The sequence below is a fragment of the Montipora foliosa genome, chromosome 7 (assembly GCF_036669935.1).
Source record: "Montipora foliosa isolate CH-2021 chromosome 7, ASM3666993v2, whole genome shotgun sequence".
NCBI lineage: Eukaryota > Metazoa > Cnidaria > Anthozoa > Scleractinia > Acroporidae > Montipora > Montipora foliosa.
Window position 1 is genome coordinate 26929480 of NC_090875.1, and position 16171 is coordinate 26945650.

General features: G+C 40.3%; 2 protein-coding genes across 3 annotated transcripts in view; both read left to right on the top strand.

Annotated features, from left to right (window-relative positions):
- Nucleotides 1-12877, top strand: part of LOC138010550 (major facilitator superfamily domain-containing protein 4A-like) — a 13523-nt gene extending 646 nt beyond the window's left edge. The window contains exons 2-11 of the mRNA XM_068857531.1: nucleotides 1898-2075; nucleotides 2653-2670; nucleotides 3038-3310; nucleotides 4415-4553; nucleotides 5228-5451; nucleotides 6709-6789; nucleotides 7861-8008; nucleotides 9407-9477; nucleotides 9935-10052; nucleotides 11104-12877. Of these exons, the coding sequence (XP_068713632.1) occupies nucleotides 1898-2075; nucleotides 2653-2670; nucleotides 3038-3310; nucleotides 4415-4553; nucleotides 5228-5451; nucleotides 6709-6789; nucleotides 7861-8008; nucleotides 9407-9477; nucleotides 9935-10052; nucleotides 11104-11282 (1429 nt within the window). The 3' untranslated portion in view covers nucleotides 11283-12877. The remainder of the gene's footprint in view (nucleotides 1-1897; nucleotides 2076-2652; nucleotides 2671-3037; nucleotides 3311-4414; nucleotides 4554-5227; nucleotides 5452-6708; nucleotides 6790-7860; nucleotides 8009-9406; nucleotides 9478-9934; nucleotides 10053-11103) is intronic.
- Nucleotides 12878-13469: 592 nt separating this feature from the next.
- LOC138010696 (QRFP-like peptide receptor) lies at nucleotides 13470-16067 on the top strand. 2 transcript variants are annotated; one of them, XM_068857674.1, is made up of 2 exons: nucleotides 13470-13897; nucleotides 14421-16067. In XM_068857674.1, exon 2 carries the CDS (start codon nucleotides 14682-14684, stop codon nucleotides 15663-15665), a length of 984 nt encoding a protein of 327 aa, XP_068713775.1. In that variant the 5' UTR covers nucleotides 13470-13897; nucleotides 14421-14681; the 3' UTR covers nucleotides 15666-16067. The 2 variants fall into 2 exon arrangements, with proteins under 2 accessions (XP_068713775.1, XP_068713774.1); XM_068857673.1 differs by having other exon boundaries at nucleotides 13470-13851.
- Nucleotides 16068-16171: the final 104 nt, after the last annotated feature.

A 16171-nucleotide genomic window follows, 5' to 3' on the forward strand; every position in this document is an offset into this window, starting at 1 on the left:
TCTGCTCAGTCGGGCTGGAGGGCTTTCTCTAGTCAGTTGCACTTTCGTCGAGGATGTTGTGGTTTAAAGTAACTTGCGACAGGTATTTAACCTCCTGTTATTTAGTATTTTTGTGGACACAAAACCATATTTGATATCCTCACTATGCCATGTCAGTCGATACGACAAATGTTAAACAGTAATATGGCCCACGCCCAAAACAGGTCTTTACACCTTGGCTTCAGAATTTGATCCCTTACTGCAGGATTGAAAGCTGTATGTCAATCAAGACAGTAGATTATAAAGTCCTCTTTGCTTAGTGCTCGAAAACAATAAAAGAGTTTTTTAAAGTTTCGAGTAAAGTAATAACTAACGGTTTGTATTTTTATTACTTAACAAGTTTCAGTTTGAGTGTTAAACCTATTTGGGTTTCCTGTCGTTCCCGAGCTGGCGTTAAACGTTCGATATAAAGTATTGTCCATATCTCCTCGAATCTTTCGCTCTTTGGTGTTCAGTTCTACACAAAGAGCAACTTATAAAAAATAAGAAAAAGTCTCGATCTTTAATCATTTTAATGATACTTCGCTTAAATAAACTCACAATTGTTTGATTATTTCTCAAGTCGTTTTTATTGTTTCGAACAGACATCACGCATACAAACGTATTGTCCTTCTCTCCATAGATGCATGTTTCACTCTTAAAAAGTAAAGTTCTGACGATGACAAACCTTTTTTGAAAAAACAAGTTAAAGCTCACAATATTTGATTATTTTATACAAATCTGTTTGATTCCTTCTTAATTATATTCATTAACTCGTTTTCATTTCTTTCAGTAAAGGAATGTGTTGCTCTTATATCACGTGAGCGTGTTACTTTCCTTCAAAATCTGAAATCTCCGACCGAGTTTCGGATCGTAATTGTTTTTTTTTTAAATTCATGTCTTTGTTTGTCATTTCTTTCTTTCTTTTTTTTTTTTTTGACCGAGGTACGTATTAATGTACTTTCGCCAGTCCATTTTTTGTCCGGAAAGAGCATCTTGGCGCACTATTTTCCATATGACGTAAAACGTCGACTATTGCCTCATAGTCGGAGTTTTTTAGCCAATCAAAAAGCTAGAAATGCAAGAGTCGGAGCTGAAAATTTACTAATTGTATTTAGTATCACCCAACTTGTGGACTAATGCAAATGCTGCATTTTGATTGGCTACGCTACTAGAGGACTATTATTAATAGTCCCCGAGTAGCGAATAGCGTGACGCTTTCTTTCGTTTTATTCCCAAATAAAGATATTTTCAACTTGCATTTGCTAACTTTATTATTGCCTTTTCTGTCCGACTAGTTGGGTGATACTAAAACAATTAGACCCTTCGCCCTTAAGGGCCACGGGTCATTAGCTCATTCGGCTTCGCCTCATGGGCTATTGACCCGTAGCCCTTAAGGGCTACGGGTTTAATTGTTAAATAGCTCCAAGAACATCTTGTAATAGCGCATACTGAAACACAGCGAAACGGATCCGATATGTTCCTGGTAGCAGAGCCTTCCTCTGCTGCGCTGAAAGAGACCTCTTCCCTAAATCGAGAATCCCTTTGGTTCAACCGCCATCCAGGATCTTGTACGGCGCTGTTCAATGCTCATGCTCCCTGCAGTGTTTGCTAACCGTGATTTGGGACAACTGTGTCCGGTGAATTCCTTTAGAATAATTGTGCTGTCTTTTGGTGCGACCGCACTGTTCGGTCGGTAAATAAACACAGCGCATGCTTGACATAATCAGTTTGTACCCGGGGTAAGAATCTCTTCTGTTCTTTACAGTCTAGGCCAGAAAATACGAGAGAAAGGCGAGAAGGAGGGGGGGGGGGGGGGTGGGCTCTGCTATTAGGGATTTCGCCTACTCATATGCTTTCTCAATACTTAACGTTTCAGGTATGACTGTAACATCATCTTGCTTTATTGCGTGACTTCCGTGGCAATATACCTTGCAGTCATCCCTGTATGTCACGGTTTTAGCGTGATGTTAGCGTTTTTCGCTTTGCTCGGGATCCACATGGGAGTGATTGACACTGTCGCGAACAGCATTCTCATCAAGATTCATGGGAAAAAGGTGAATCAATGGACCTGTGATAGACATGGTAAACCAACCCATTTTATCCATAAAGTTGCCTAGCATGCGAGGCGTCAGGTCTTTATAAAATTAAACTACGATGGCCAAAGAACACTCAAGAGTTTATATATAATTGATTGTGCGCAATATGCACTTGTGGTGAGCTTATAGGAGCAAGGACATCGATAATCTTGGCCGATAAAGTGTGAACAAAAAACCTATCGATTGGTCTGCTCGTAGGGCATGCAATTCTCGTTGTTGTGGTCTGTCCTCGGTGGTGTTACTTGCCATAACAAGCCACGGTACAATCCGATGATATTTAGCAACTATTCACCGAAGTGGAGGTGGCTAATGGTGGATACACCTTTGCCATATTAAAAAGCTTGGAATAGTCTCGAATTGATTGCAATAACGCAAATTTATGTTTTTAGATGACGTTCTTGTTGCCGTTCCCGTCGTCGTTGCTAAAGCTCTCTACTGTTTTGTCGCGCAAACGTTCATTAGAGCTAGTGTCAGCTAAATGTTCTTGTTTCCGTTAGGTGTTTTAGCTCATTTTTTTCTATCCTCGTCTTTCTAGGTCGCGCCAAGGTTGCAGGTGAGTCACTTAACTTTGTTCCTAAGCCCTTCAAGTTTCCCCTTAGCAGGGAATAGGTCCTGGGAAGCCTGCAGTTACTCCACTTTTTCAATAACGATGATTGCCAATAAAGATGTCCGCCAGGCCCGGGTTGCTCGAAGCACGGTTAGCGCTAACCAGCATTAAAGACTATGAAAACCTATAGGTTTTGATACCTTCTAACCAACGGTTACGGCTAATCAGGCTTCGAGCAACCGGCGCCAGAACAAAGGCAATGCTTCTACCCGATCTCTTGCCTTAGACATGCGCACTCTAAAGGCTACTTTTCAGGAACATTTGCGAAGCTGATTACACGTCTGACGCTCCATCTTGTTTTTTTGGTCACCAGTCTTTGCACTTCTTTTATGGCCTGGGGGCTCTGGTCAGTCCTGTAATAGCGGAGCCTTTTCTTCGGAGTGCGTGCGCAGATGGACATTTCCAGAAAAACATTTTTGGCTGGACGCTAGAGAACTCGACATTAGAGACATTTTTGACGTTTTCTGTCGATGGCATGGAGTTTAATGTTACATTGAATGAAACCATACCACGATATTCTCTCCCGAAACACATTAACACCAAGTCACTTGTCCAGTATGCCTACTGGCTTGTTGCCTTACTGCAGGTAAGTGAACCTGCTTGATAGTTGGATATGTTTTGCTTTAATTTGATAGATATCATCATCATTATCATTCTCCATCGTAAAGTAATTCTTGACACTGGAAGTCTTACATTTTTGTGTGCTCTTTATCGCGTCGCTTTGACTTCTGACAGAGAGCACCTTTCGGATAATATTTGCAGCACTTCCGAGCAACGTATTTTATCGGGACGAAAAAGAAAAAGGAAAGAAAAGGAACTTTATTTGAGTGTCTAGTCGTTCTAGCGCTGGAGCACTAATAACCCACTTTCGATATATTAAACTCATACAAGTCCTTATATTTATTCCCCAGAGCTTCGAAATGATGCCTTTTGTTTAGGACTGAATTTTAATATATCGAAAGTGGGCTATTGGGGACACTGTAAACTGAAATTAACAATTAACACAAATCAAGTCAAATGTCAAATGTTGGTTTTTGAGTGGAGGGGAAACCGAAAAACCCTGAGAAAACCTCTCGGTGTGGAGAAGAGAACCAACAAACTCAACCCACATATGACGCCGAGTCTGGGAATCGAACCGGGGCCACATTGGTGGGTTGTGAGTGCTCTCACCACTGACCCATCCCTGCACACCAATCCTTCTATTCCAGCTTTTTTCAGGTACTCGCGATCTGTGTTCGCTTTTAACCTCACACAATCTATATATAGTTCCTCTGACTCCAATTGGTGGTAGTTATTTCTGACAAAGTTCTTGAAATTTATTACGACGATGATGATGACGAGGAAAGATAGCTGTATGTAAATACATAACCCTAGCCTGAGAATTGGTACTACTAATTTTTTGTGGTCCCTAAAACGACAATGTTGTTTCTATGACATTTATTCAGATTTACATAAGTATGCTCAGTCTTCCTTACGAGTACTTTGAACAAGCCTCCATAACATTTGTTGCAGACTGCTTTCACCGGCTATTTATACGTTTCCTTCATCTTCTCTACTATCTTCTGCGACTTTTCACTCCTTTCGATTATCTTTTAAACTTCGCGCGCTGCTTCTGTTATTATTATTATCATCATCATCATTGTTGTTGTTGTTGTTGTTGTATCCAACTCAAGTCTTCTTTTCCTTGCAGTTACCAGTGCAATTAGGCCTGTTTTACCTAATTTATAGGCAGCGTTATATTCGGAGATGGTCACCAGAGATGTTCACCGGCCGAGTGGTCACTCTAGCTGCTTTGCCTGCTGGGAATGGCGATGAAACCGAGAGTGAAGGTAAGAAGCGATCGAGACGGGGACGCAACCGTTTTGCTGATATCGTTACGCTACGTTCCTTTTGGAGAACATCTTTGCAGGATGAACAACAAATTGCTGCACGGGGGTTTTAGGGACCTGCTGCTCCCACTTTTATCTGGCATTGCAGGGATTACTCCGTCAGGAGACCATAACCGGGAGCCTACAACTCCATTACTACGTCTAGGTAACGACATTTTCACATATGGAGATCTCGGGTTCAAGACAAGTCCTGGCCACTGGTTGAATTTGTTCCTGGTAGTCCCTGGTTGAACTTCTCAGCTGCACTTGTAAAAAGCCAACTGGTTTGCCTCCGGCCAGTTGGGATTCTTATCAGTTGTTGTTGAATGTTCTTTTCTGTTGTGATTGTGTTTCATTGGCCCTGAAAAGCCCCTATGGGGAGTGGGCAATTAAGTACGTATTGTATGTTATTGTAAGTGACCATTCTCAATCCCGTAAGTTCTAATTTCTCATGCAAGACTTGTGATTTTCTGGAAAGGTCTGCCATGGTTTCGCGACAAAATCAATCTCAAAATAACTCGGTCTGTAAAAATACCGTTGCACAGATACAATTAAGTTGTACGCTCCTTGTCATGGGCTTCTGACTCCGTTCATTCCAAGCCAGACCATAATTCCATTATCTCTATCCACCACAGATATTCCTCAAGTGTTCAAGTCCACCGCTGATCATTCTTCTCTCAGACTATCGTTTTGCAGTCTTCCAGCCAAAGTACCGCTGGTTACGGTGTTGGCGGGCTTACTGCTGTTCCTATTTGATGGTCTGCAAGGCGCCTATGGTGGATACCTGTACACCTACGCAGTCAAGAGTGAAGTAGACTTCTCATCCAGTCTCGCTGCCTATTTGAATTCTTTATTTTGGGTGAGTACGTTGATTTTTTATTTATCATATGTTAGCCATTGGCAATTACATCAGACGCAGACAATCAAAATCAATTGTCCAATCATATTGATGACCACGACGATGACGATGACGATGACGATTACGACGACGACAAAGACGAAGACGATGATGATGACGAAGACGACGACGACGACGACGACGACGACAAAGACGAAGACGATGATGATGACGAAGACGACGAGGACGACGACAAAGATAGTTGTATAAAGTAAAAAAGCAAAAACAGCAGTAGACTAGCAACCTTTGTGGCATGATTATGGTGCTGAAGCAAGAATCCCCTTAAAAGAAGGGGTTCCTCTCCACTAACTGAGATAATAATCTCTAGTAAAGTGGGTAAGTGTGGGGAAAATACTGTGTGTGTGGATGGTCAGTTGAGGGAAAATCATAACCAAAAATTAGTCTGTAAAATGAGGAAGAGAAATTCACAAAGCAAACTCTCAACCTCACAGTGGAGGTAGCAAAACAAAACAATCTCTGTGTGAAAATAAAAACTTTAATTTCAGAAACAGCCAGATAGTACATGTTTAAGAAACTAAGTCAAGTAAGAGGGATAAACAAATATTTGAACATGAAAATTATTCGTTCTTAAAAAATAAGAATAAGAACGAAGGGTTTTTGCAGGGATTGTTTCGTATTTATTATTCTTATTTTTTAAGAACGAATAATTTTCATGTTCAAATGTTTGTTTATCCCTCTTACTTGATTTAGTTTAGTTTCTTATACATGTACTATCTGGCTGTTTCTGAAATTAAAGTTCTTGTTTTCACACAGAGTTTGTTTTGTTTTGCTAACTCCACTGTGAGGTTGAGAGTTTGCTTTGTGAATTTCTCTTCCTCATTTCACAGACTAATTTTTGGTTATGATTTTCCCTCAACTCACCATCCACACACACAGTATTTTCCCCACACTTACCGACTTTATTAGAGATTATTGCTTCAGTTAGTGGAGAGAAACCCCTTCTTGTAGGGGGATTCTTGCTGCAGCACCATAATCATGCCACAAAGGTTGCTAGTCTACTGCTGTTTTTGTTTTTTTTACTTTATACAACTATCACACCCATATTTTTTCTTAAAACCCAGTCACGTAAATGTGACGAAAAACTTGTTTACAAATCTCAAGTAACAAAATGCCATTAAATACCGGTAACTATAAAGCAACACTCAGCACAGAGATATTTACTCAATCATTTGTTTTTATTTTTATTTTTTTTTTCAGTGCCTATTTGCTGTTGGAAGATTTATTTCAATCTTAGTTTCGGTGTTTTTGGTACCAGATAAAATGCTTTTCGTAAATTTGGTAAGTCGATGTCTTTATTAAAGCTTATTGCACACCAAATGCAGAAATAATGACAATTAATCAACGTCTAATTGGTGAGCAAAGGCTGTGTTGAAGGGTTTTCTTAAAATAGAAAACAATTCAATGGTGCTACTGATTAGCACTGCGTTTGTTCAGTTCACAGTTAAAACGACAGCATGTTATACCCGGAAATCTTGGTATCGTTTTTGTCGGGTGATACCAGGTTGTCTCCTATGTAATAGAGTAATATTTCGCAAATATTTATCGTATTAGATATCGATGTTTTGGTGTGTAGCATCGTAGGTTATTTTTACGAGATTTTCTGTACTTCGAACCAGCGTGTTGGGCGAGTCAACATTCAAAGAACGAGTAAAAACTTCGCGATAATAAACGCCGAAACGTCTAATAAGTGATTTATTATCCAGTTTTTTTTTTTTTTGCAAACAGAGATTTTATGAAAAGAAAAACCTTTTTAGACTGAGAGTTTTTACATAAAGCGTGCGGTGAAAAATTGTGAACAGATTGGTTTTGCAACTGTACAAATAATTAAATGGTCAATATCTTAAACTTTTTTGTTCTCGTCTCGCACGATAATGGCTTGTACGCACTGTATGATCACGTCAAGAGGTGAATCCACTTTACATCACGTTCGTACAGAATAAGGGGCGATGAATAGGCCGTCAATTTCCGAGTTCATGTCTGCCTCCTCTTCAAAGCGAGTCCAAGTGCGAATTTTTTGTGATGGTAATTAGTTCTACTTTACATTTGAACGAAAACTAATTTTCATAAGAACAGCTTCGCACTTAAACTCGCTTTAAAGAGGAGGCAGACATGAGCTCGGAAATGGCCTATTGCCTTTGGTCCGGGAAACGTCACGGAATTCTGTATTCATTGTAGAGTGGGAACCCCGCTACGACCTGTGGCAGATGAACTGGAAAACAAAACGTCTCCATAGTCAGAAACTATATTGCTTTGTACAACATTGTTCATCAAGAAGTTCTTGACAAGAGGCATGAGCTTGGAAATGGCCTATTTCTTTGCCTGATTGTAAATACATTTTCTCTCTTTCAGTTTGGATGCTTTGTAGCTATATCCTTCATGTTATACCTCCACCAATTTTCCCTCTCTCTGTGGATCGGCACTGGGGTCTTTGGTTTGTTCATGAGTTCGGTATTCCCAACCACCCTGTCCATGGCGGAGCACTATATCGATGTCACAGGTACAATTGATTCTAAACTCAACTTTCCCATCTTCTCGGTTATCAAGAAAGGATGAGGTAAGGAAGGGGACGGATCCTTCATACATGCGCCTCTCAGTCCAATGATAGTTTTTTTTTAAATCTAATTTTAGCAACGCAGTTATTTTAAGGGTGTGTTCGATTTGACCCTATTCCGGAATAAAAATACGTGGAGTGATGATTAAATAAAGGTATGTTTGACGTTTTGGGGCAACAAGCATTAGCATTTTGGCAGGTGTTTGACAATTTTAATGTGGATCTCCGTACAAACAAAGTAATTCTAACTTCAATTCCATGTATTCCTATTTCGGAATACGGTAAATCGAACTCACCCTAAGGGCGCATTTTTTTATTAAAAATTCTGGAATGAGAATGGCCAGAATGTAAAATGCGTTAGTTTTTCTATTCCGCATTCCTATTCCGGAATGGACAAAACACCATTCTATTCTTTCTGCTCCCAGGGGCAGAATGAACAGAATGTTGCGAATGAAAATCCAAGATGGCTGACGGCGAGATGAGCGTTGCGGATTCAAATACGTCTAAACCGGAGAAAAAAATCAGGTTACACTTTTGGAAACAATTAAACATTACTTATAATTTCATTGTACCAAAAGTACGAGGTATTTTTCAGTAATGTTTCGTACAAGAAAAAGGCAATTTGGCAAATGTATTTTGCAAATATCCTTTGTATATGGGACTGCCAAAACATTCGGCAAATCCAAAACAGTCTCCCTATTTTCTTCCTCGTCTTTATTTACCAGGAAAATTCCTACGATAATGACTGCAATGCAGTGGCAGCCTCTTCATCGGCCGCCATATTTGTTACGCAATGTTTACTCTTGCCAGGACCGCGCACCTCGACGGGCGTTTTTTAATTTATGCAGACAATCCGAATTATTCCTAGCATTCCGTACCAACAATTCTTATTCCAGAATTGTGGATAAAAAATGCGCCCTAAGATTGCCGGGCCAGTTGTAATGACGTAATATAATTTTAAATATGCGCGGCATTGGGAACGACAGTTTAAAATTGCTCAGTGAAACTAAGAGTAGATTTTAAAATCTATGAACTACCTCATCCTTTCTTTCGGTTATGTATTACCGTAATGGTGGGGTTTTTATAATTTGAAGTTTATGGTGAGGTGTGTATGAAGGAGCATGCCAAAAACTGAAAAGAGCCAGGGGGGTGTAGTTTTATCAAGTGCCATGCAGTTGTACCCAGGACCACTGATTCACAAAGAGAGCAAGATTCACGAAGGGCATCCGCTTTCAAATTAACCACCCAAATCATTTAGCCATGATTCATGGTTAAAATTTAGCAGAATGCGGAAAATATCGGTGAAAAATTGAAATTTCAGTCAGTATGCCTTCGTCTTGTTAGGTTCCATAACAAGCATTCTGATTGTTAGTTCTGCTTCTGGTGAGATGGTTTTCCCACTTCTAGTTGGCAAGGTAGGGTGTTGGCAGTTGGGACGATTCAGTTGAGTGAATAAAACCATTATGTAAGCATTTCATACTTGAGACGAATATCAGTTCCTGAAGCATATTCAAATTCTTAAACAGTTCAGAGAATTAAAATGATCGCTCGTTTCTCCCACTAAGAGTACGACTTTGATAATCTAATTTCATGCAATCTTGGCTCAAGATTAAAGTTTCCGTGGTGTTTCCGAACCAAGCAGAATCTTGCGTTTTTGACTCACGGCATGGAAGGGGGCTATACGCGCCGTTAGGTTTATCAAATAAGGGGAAGATCAAAATTTCAGTTCACCTGACTGAAGTTGGATCCACTTCATTGATTTCGACTACTCAAAAATTCCATAACCAGTAGGATTGGTGACAAGTAGAATTAATTGATAATGCGATTCCATGCAATCTTGATTTAAGTTTCGTTGGTATTTCCGATTTTCAGGCCTTTACCAGAGACGGCCCCTACTCATTTCTGGTAATCGGGTTCTTGATTTGTACGTTTGCTCTTATTGTGTTCTTGTTCCTGCGCATGGCCGCCAAGACCCAAATGAATCAATCAGGTTGGTAGATATGTAACCACGCGAAAGATAGATTTAACAACTCTTCCGCTGAAGCATCAATTTATGACTCAGACAATTCCGGTCCAAAACGGCTTTTGACGGCCTTTTTTTCTCAGAGCTGCAAAAATGTTTTCAGCTCGCTTTGTTACTGACGCGTTCCTTGACCATATTAGGTACAGCAGGTAAATGAACTGGTAACCTGTGTCCGGCAAGCCAATGAAAATGCTGGAAATCTGATATCCGTAGTTCAGTTTTTAGTAAATGCGAATATACATGTGCCAATTGTGGTAAACTCCTGCGCACGATCAAAGTGCAGCAAGACCATCAATGCGGGTGTAGTCCATGTCCGTCGTGCCACGAAACATTGGATCTGCGTGAGCATCACGTGTTGTATACATTCCTTTCATTCATCGAGTCCTTCACGGGAACGGTTAACACATACACCTTATTCCAAACGTAAAATTCTAAAGAACATTTAAACTTGAAAGCGAGGCCATAAGGGCCAATTTGCATGGAAACAAAACTAAATACTAAAATGGCGGCCATTTTGGAATAAGGTGTACGAGCCCTAAAAATTTGACCTGCTCCCAACTGGGTGTTTTCATAGGTCAGTTGGTAGAGCATTGCATCGGTATCGCAGAGGTTATGGATTAGAATCCCATGGGTTGAAGCCACCCGAATTTTCCAAATGTCAAAAAGAGACAAATTGCTTCAATTGTCAAGATAAGTGTCAGTATTACTACGCAGACGAAGTTTCTAAAAAAATCACGTTTTATCCCACTGGCATCGTATATCACAAAAAAATGCTAAATGCAAGAAATTAAAGTCCTATGCATAAATAGTCTAAATACCATTCTCAATTTTCACTCAGTTGACCAGCGGCCTTAACTTTTCACCGGAAGAAGAATAAAGTTTATTTCATGTATTCAAACGAGAATAATAACTTGAGACTAACATGAACGCCACAACATCATGTAACAACAAACTACAGATTTTAAATTTATGCACCGGAGGACTTCCACCAAAGGCGAATATTATTTCCCTATTGCAGTACACGACCTTTACCGCGCAGGCGCCAAACGTCTGTGTCACTGTAACCAGGCCTCTGACGACTGTGAGTACGCTCCGCTGATCACTTCCGAAGCCGAAGAAGAAGAAGCAGAAGAGACGGGAAAAGATGGACCAATCAGCGCAATGCAAGCCCAGAGAGTGGTTGAACTGCAAAGTTGACAAAATTAATCTCAAAAAAGATGAAATTAGTCGGAATTCGTCTTTCAAATGATAAATATAACTGTTGTAGGATATTATAATGTGTTTTTTAAAGAGTGAGTAGCTGAAGTTGATCAATGTTATAAATCAAGAGAGGATGAGGTAAGTGAACGGATGTCCATTCACCATCTTAGTTTTTAAAATCCATTTTTAGTTTCGCAAAGCTATTTTAAGTTCTCGTTACCAATGCCGCGCATATTTGAAATTTCATTGCGCCATTACAACTGGCCAATCAGGTGCCTCGCTAAAAATCTTTGGAAGAGGTCCATGTATAGGGAATCCGTCGTCTTACGTCATCCTCTCTTGTCCGGAGCCCATGAGTATGAGTTGGCCTCCCCCATACAACCCCTATGAGTCATCCTTTCTATTTTTAGAACGCTGGGAGTTCTTCCGCTCTGCGCGCACTGTTTAGTATGCGGGCCAATCAAAATAAAGTAATTTTGAAACGAAGACAAAAATAGCACAAACAATGTATGCTAATTGTTTAAACTGATATGAAGTGTTTTCACGTAACGTTACGGCGGCCATGTTAGTGTCCCTAAACAAAGGAACGGCGACCATGTTGGTGGAACCAACGAATCCTCCGGGGATTGGGGTCTATTATCATGCAAACGTTTTGTTTTGCCCGCAACCCGGCACACCGCGCCCCAGCTTTTCCACCAAACCAAATGTCAGCTGGAGTTTTTACAATGACTGCAAAATTCTCGTTCGCCCATTGGCTAATTTTTATTGTCAATAAGCGGACAGACACAAATTTATAATTTATACGATATTGACGCGATATTCCTCGTGTCAGATTGAAGTTTCTCGCATTTTTGTCTCGCGTTCTTCTCGTGTTTTGTCTTAATATTGAGCCCCCTGCCTTTTTCTTATTGTAAAAAACAAATTGATGTTAGTTTTTCATGCGTCTGTCCTGTATTGACGATGAATTTCGTCATAATTTTGTCAAAGTAGTCTGCGGATCTACAGCTACTTTGACAATGTTATGACGAAATTCATGATCAATAACAGGACAGACGCATTAAAAACTAACATGAATTTGTTAAATGGCCTCCTCGAATGAGCTCTAAACTTGAGCCCGTGATATGGTCACGTGATACTGGTCACATTGGCATACATGGAGGGTGGACGTACGGTCATACTGTGACCAAAACCAAACTTTCAGATGGGTTACCATGTTTTCTTAACTATGGTGCTCCGAGCTCCGCTAAAAATGAAGAAATTGGAACTAGAAATTGACATTTTGAAGGAGAAGCGGCTGCTAATAATACTCAGTCATCCTAAAATCACATTTGATGAACAGGGTTTTGTTAAGCCGTGATTAGTCTGAGTGATCTGGTAGTAAACGCGTGGTCTTAAGTAAAGATTGATTTTGATGTACATATATACCTTAAGGTGATTCCCTGGTTTTGCATTGCACAACCCTACTGCACATAATGTCTATCGTCACTGGCGCGCGCATTATCTCGCGCACATTGATAAAATGGCGGATTTTCATTGAAGCCAAGCTTAATCTGTCAAGGAATCGTCATCTTCTCCTGAACGAGCACGGTGACGCCCCCCCCCCCCCCCCCCTCCCCTTTTTAATGGTGCTATGTACTCGTAAAAGGTACACTGAAAGCATATTTTAAGAAAAAAAAAAGTTGGATAGTAGAAGTTGTAGTATTTGAATAAAGGCATGCTATGCGAAAACAAGCACGGTGACCCATCTTTTTATTGCATTTTTTGAATGCCCTGTGCATGAATATCAATTGTACCAAGTTTGACAAAAATTTGGATAGTACGTCATTTTCAAGGGAATTCCCTTAAACCTGCAAGTTTCCTAACTCTAACAAAATCCCTCTTGGTGGCACAAAAAGCCTTATAAGGTGCCTCATAATGTCCTCCTCCTTTTTTGCAACAAACCAATTTGTGGCACTTCTCAAAGGGGTACCAACAAAAATAATGGATGTCTTTTCCACCACATCTGTCAATCCAGTGCCAGCTGTTGACAATTCAAGCCATAGAGGACTTTTTCCGTGTTTACATAGCCTCATCTTAAACACAAGGGGGAGTTGGGAGAATTCGAGACAGTAAGTTATGGAAAAAGTCCTCTATTGCTTTTAATTTATATTTCTCAAAAATAATTCGACAAATGAAGGAAATTGGTGTTTTTTTTTACTTCTTGAATGAAACATTTTCTTGATACACGACCAAATTTCCTGCCAGCCAACCAAAACGCACGTCTGACAACACATAACCAATCAAAATTGTGTGATGTCACAGTCATGTTTACACGCTCTCATCTAAATTAAAAACGGCTATTGGCCAATGAGAGTGTGCGTACTATCCTAATTATTTTATAACAGGTATTACACTTTAAAACAGTAGTCATTCATCTATTGTCGTATATCTGGAGCTAACAGCTGCTTCTTTTTTCGTAGTAACGAATGTTTTATGCTGCAGTATTCGTAATACACTGTATTACAGGCCCCGAGGCTTTTTTGGAATGAACTATATGTGGGCACAAGATTGAAGGGCAGCAAGCAAGGTTAGAGAGGTTTTGCCTCGCGTCTATGGCAAACGGGAAATATCAGGTTGGAACTGACATCAAAGAAACTTGTTTGATTTGGCTCAATTTATATTATGCCTGAAATCTACAAATATCGATCAAGTTGTCAAAGTTACAATAACAGAATTTTCATGTTTTTTTTTTATTGTCCAACAGCAACCTGGCGTCTTCCGTTTGCAGCTGCGCGTAAAAGAGTGATGATAAAACTTTGTATTATTTTACAAGTGTAAACTCGTCGTCTTGTTTATGCTTATGTTACCGCGTGAACCTTGTCAACCTGGCCATAGTAACACGAAGCGTAGACAAAGGCAACCACAGTGCGAGATACTTTCGTATTTTTCTACCAGAGTCCTCTATCTCCATAGGAGCTGTGCTTCTGGGCAAGTAGATTAATCTTCAAGAGAGGTGCAAGGGCAAAGTGACTAATTTGCGACCTTCTAGATTAGTATATAAGACGATAACTTTTCTATCAGAACAACCAAAGTATTGAATAAGTCACAGTAAGAAACGTTTGCTTGATATTCGATTGATGATAACCTGTTTTTTAGGGCTTAGTGCGACCAAGGCCACTTGCCATAATTCAGCTGCCGAATTATTTGCGAGAACTCAGTAACCCACCGTCTATTTATCGAACAAATAACTTAAAGGCGGCTTGTACAGATCACACAGTTTGGAGAAGAGAGAGGGAGAGGAATCACTTATCGCCTATTTTGCTTTGAACTGAAGGTACGTTTTCATTCACCGATTATCAGTACCGCGAGTGTGAACTTAAGGAAAAGTCAGTCTCTCAGTTTATCCGTTTATGCTCAATGGCACCAAGCAATAGCACTGACCCCGAAGTACAATGTGAATATCACAACGATACGCGCACAGAACAAGTTTTCAAGTTAACTGCCTACTTCATCATCCTGTTTGGCTCTCTAATAGGCAATGTGCTGGTCATACTTGTTGTTGTCTTGAACAGACAAATGCGAACTGTCACAAACTATCTGTTCGTGAACATGGCCGTTGCCGACCTTTTGCTGACAGCTTTTAACATGCCACTCGTAATCAAAGTAATAGCGACTCGCAGCATCGACTGGTCTGCCCCTTTGTGCAAGATGATTTCTTTCGTACAATCACTGTCTGTAGCGAGCTCAGTTTTGACCTTGACAGCTATCTCTATTGACCGTTTCCTAGCTATCATGTTCCCTCTCAAGCGGTACGTGACATTTTCCATAGCACGTATCATGATTGCAGTGGTGTGGATAGTTGGAATCGCCGTCAACTCTCCGATCCTTTACGCCACTAAAATCGTTTTCTACGAACAAGCCCAAGAAAATTACTGCTTGGAGGTATGGACTCCGGTCTTCACAGAAAACGCGGCCAGGGACTTCACAATCGTTCTTTTCCTAGCTTTTTATGTTTTTCCCCTTTTAACTATGTCCGTTTTGTACAGTTTCGTTATTCACAATCTTTGGGTCAGAAAAGTTCCTGGAGTTCAAACGCAAGCAAATCAACTTCGCGCTGACAGGTCCAAGAAGAAGGTTCTGAAGATGCTACTCGCGGTTGTGGTGGTTTTTGCACTGTGCTGGCTGCCAGTTTACATCACGCAGTTTATCACATTCTTTGGCCAAGAAACGTTTCCATGTGGTGCCCCGGCCACTTTCGGTTTTGTGGGCTACTTTCTTGGCCATGCAAATAGCGCCATCAATCCGGCCATGTATGCTGCATTTAACAGTCGCTTTCGCAAAGCCTTTAGAGACGTGTTGCTTTGTCGTTGTCGTCGGAACAACGAACAACACCGCTCTTAGCCCTGTGGCACCTCGCGCCGGTTTGATCATTTGTAAGGTTTTAATTAAGAAATAAATTTCCTTCAAAGGTACTTGTTTCATAAAACATTTTCACGGTAAACTCATCATGGGATTGCGTATCATAATGGCTTTTCAAGAAATCGGGGATAAATATGTTTTATTTTTATTCAGCTTTTTCGAGAAGTTAAGAAAGACGAAAGTTATAGCTTTTTTATTACGTTTTAAATACTCCACTTCACTGTTACACCAGTTGGAAATGTCCCTCAATAAATACATAATACACTGTATTACAGGCCCCGACGCTTTTTTGAAACGAACTATATTTGGGCACAAGATTGAAGGGCAGCAAGCAGGGTTCTCCAGAAACTCCGGCGATCTGCGAAAATCACCATGTACTCGAACTGGGCGCAACGGCTACTAGGCTAGGGCTGCAACGATACATTTTCTCACGATGCGATACCTATCTCGATACATTATTACATAAATAATTATGTACAACGGGAAGA

Coding starts and splice junctions, on each gene's coding strand:
- LOC138010696 (XM_068857674.1), top strand. CDS start 14,682: ATGGCACCAAGCAATAGCACTGACCCCGAAGTACAATGTGAATATCAC.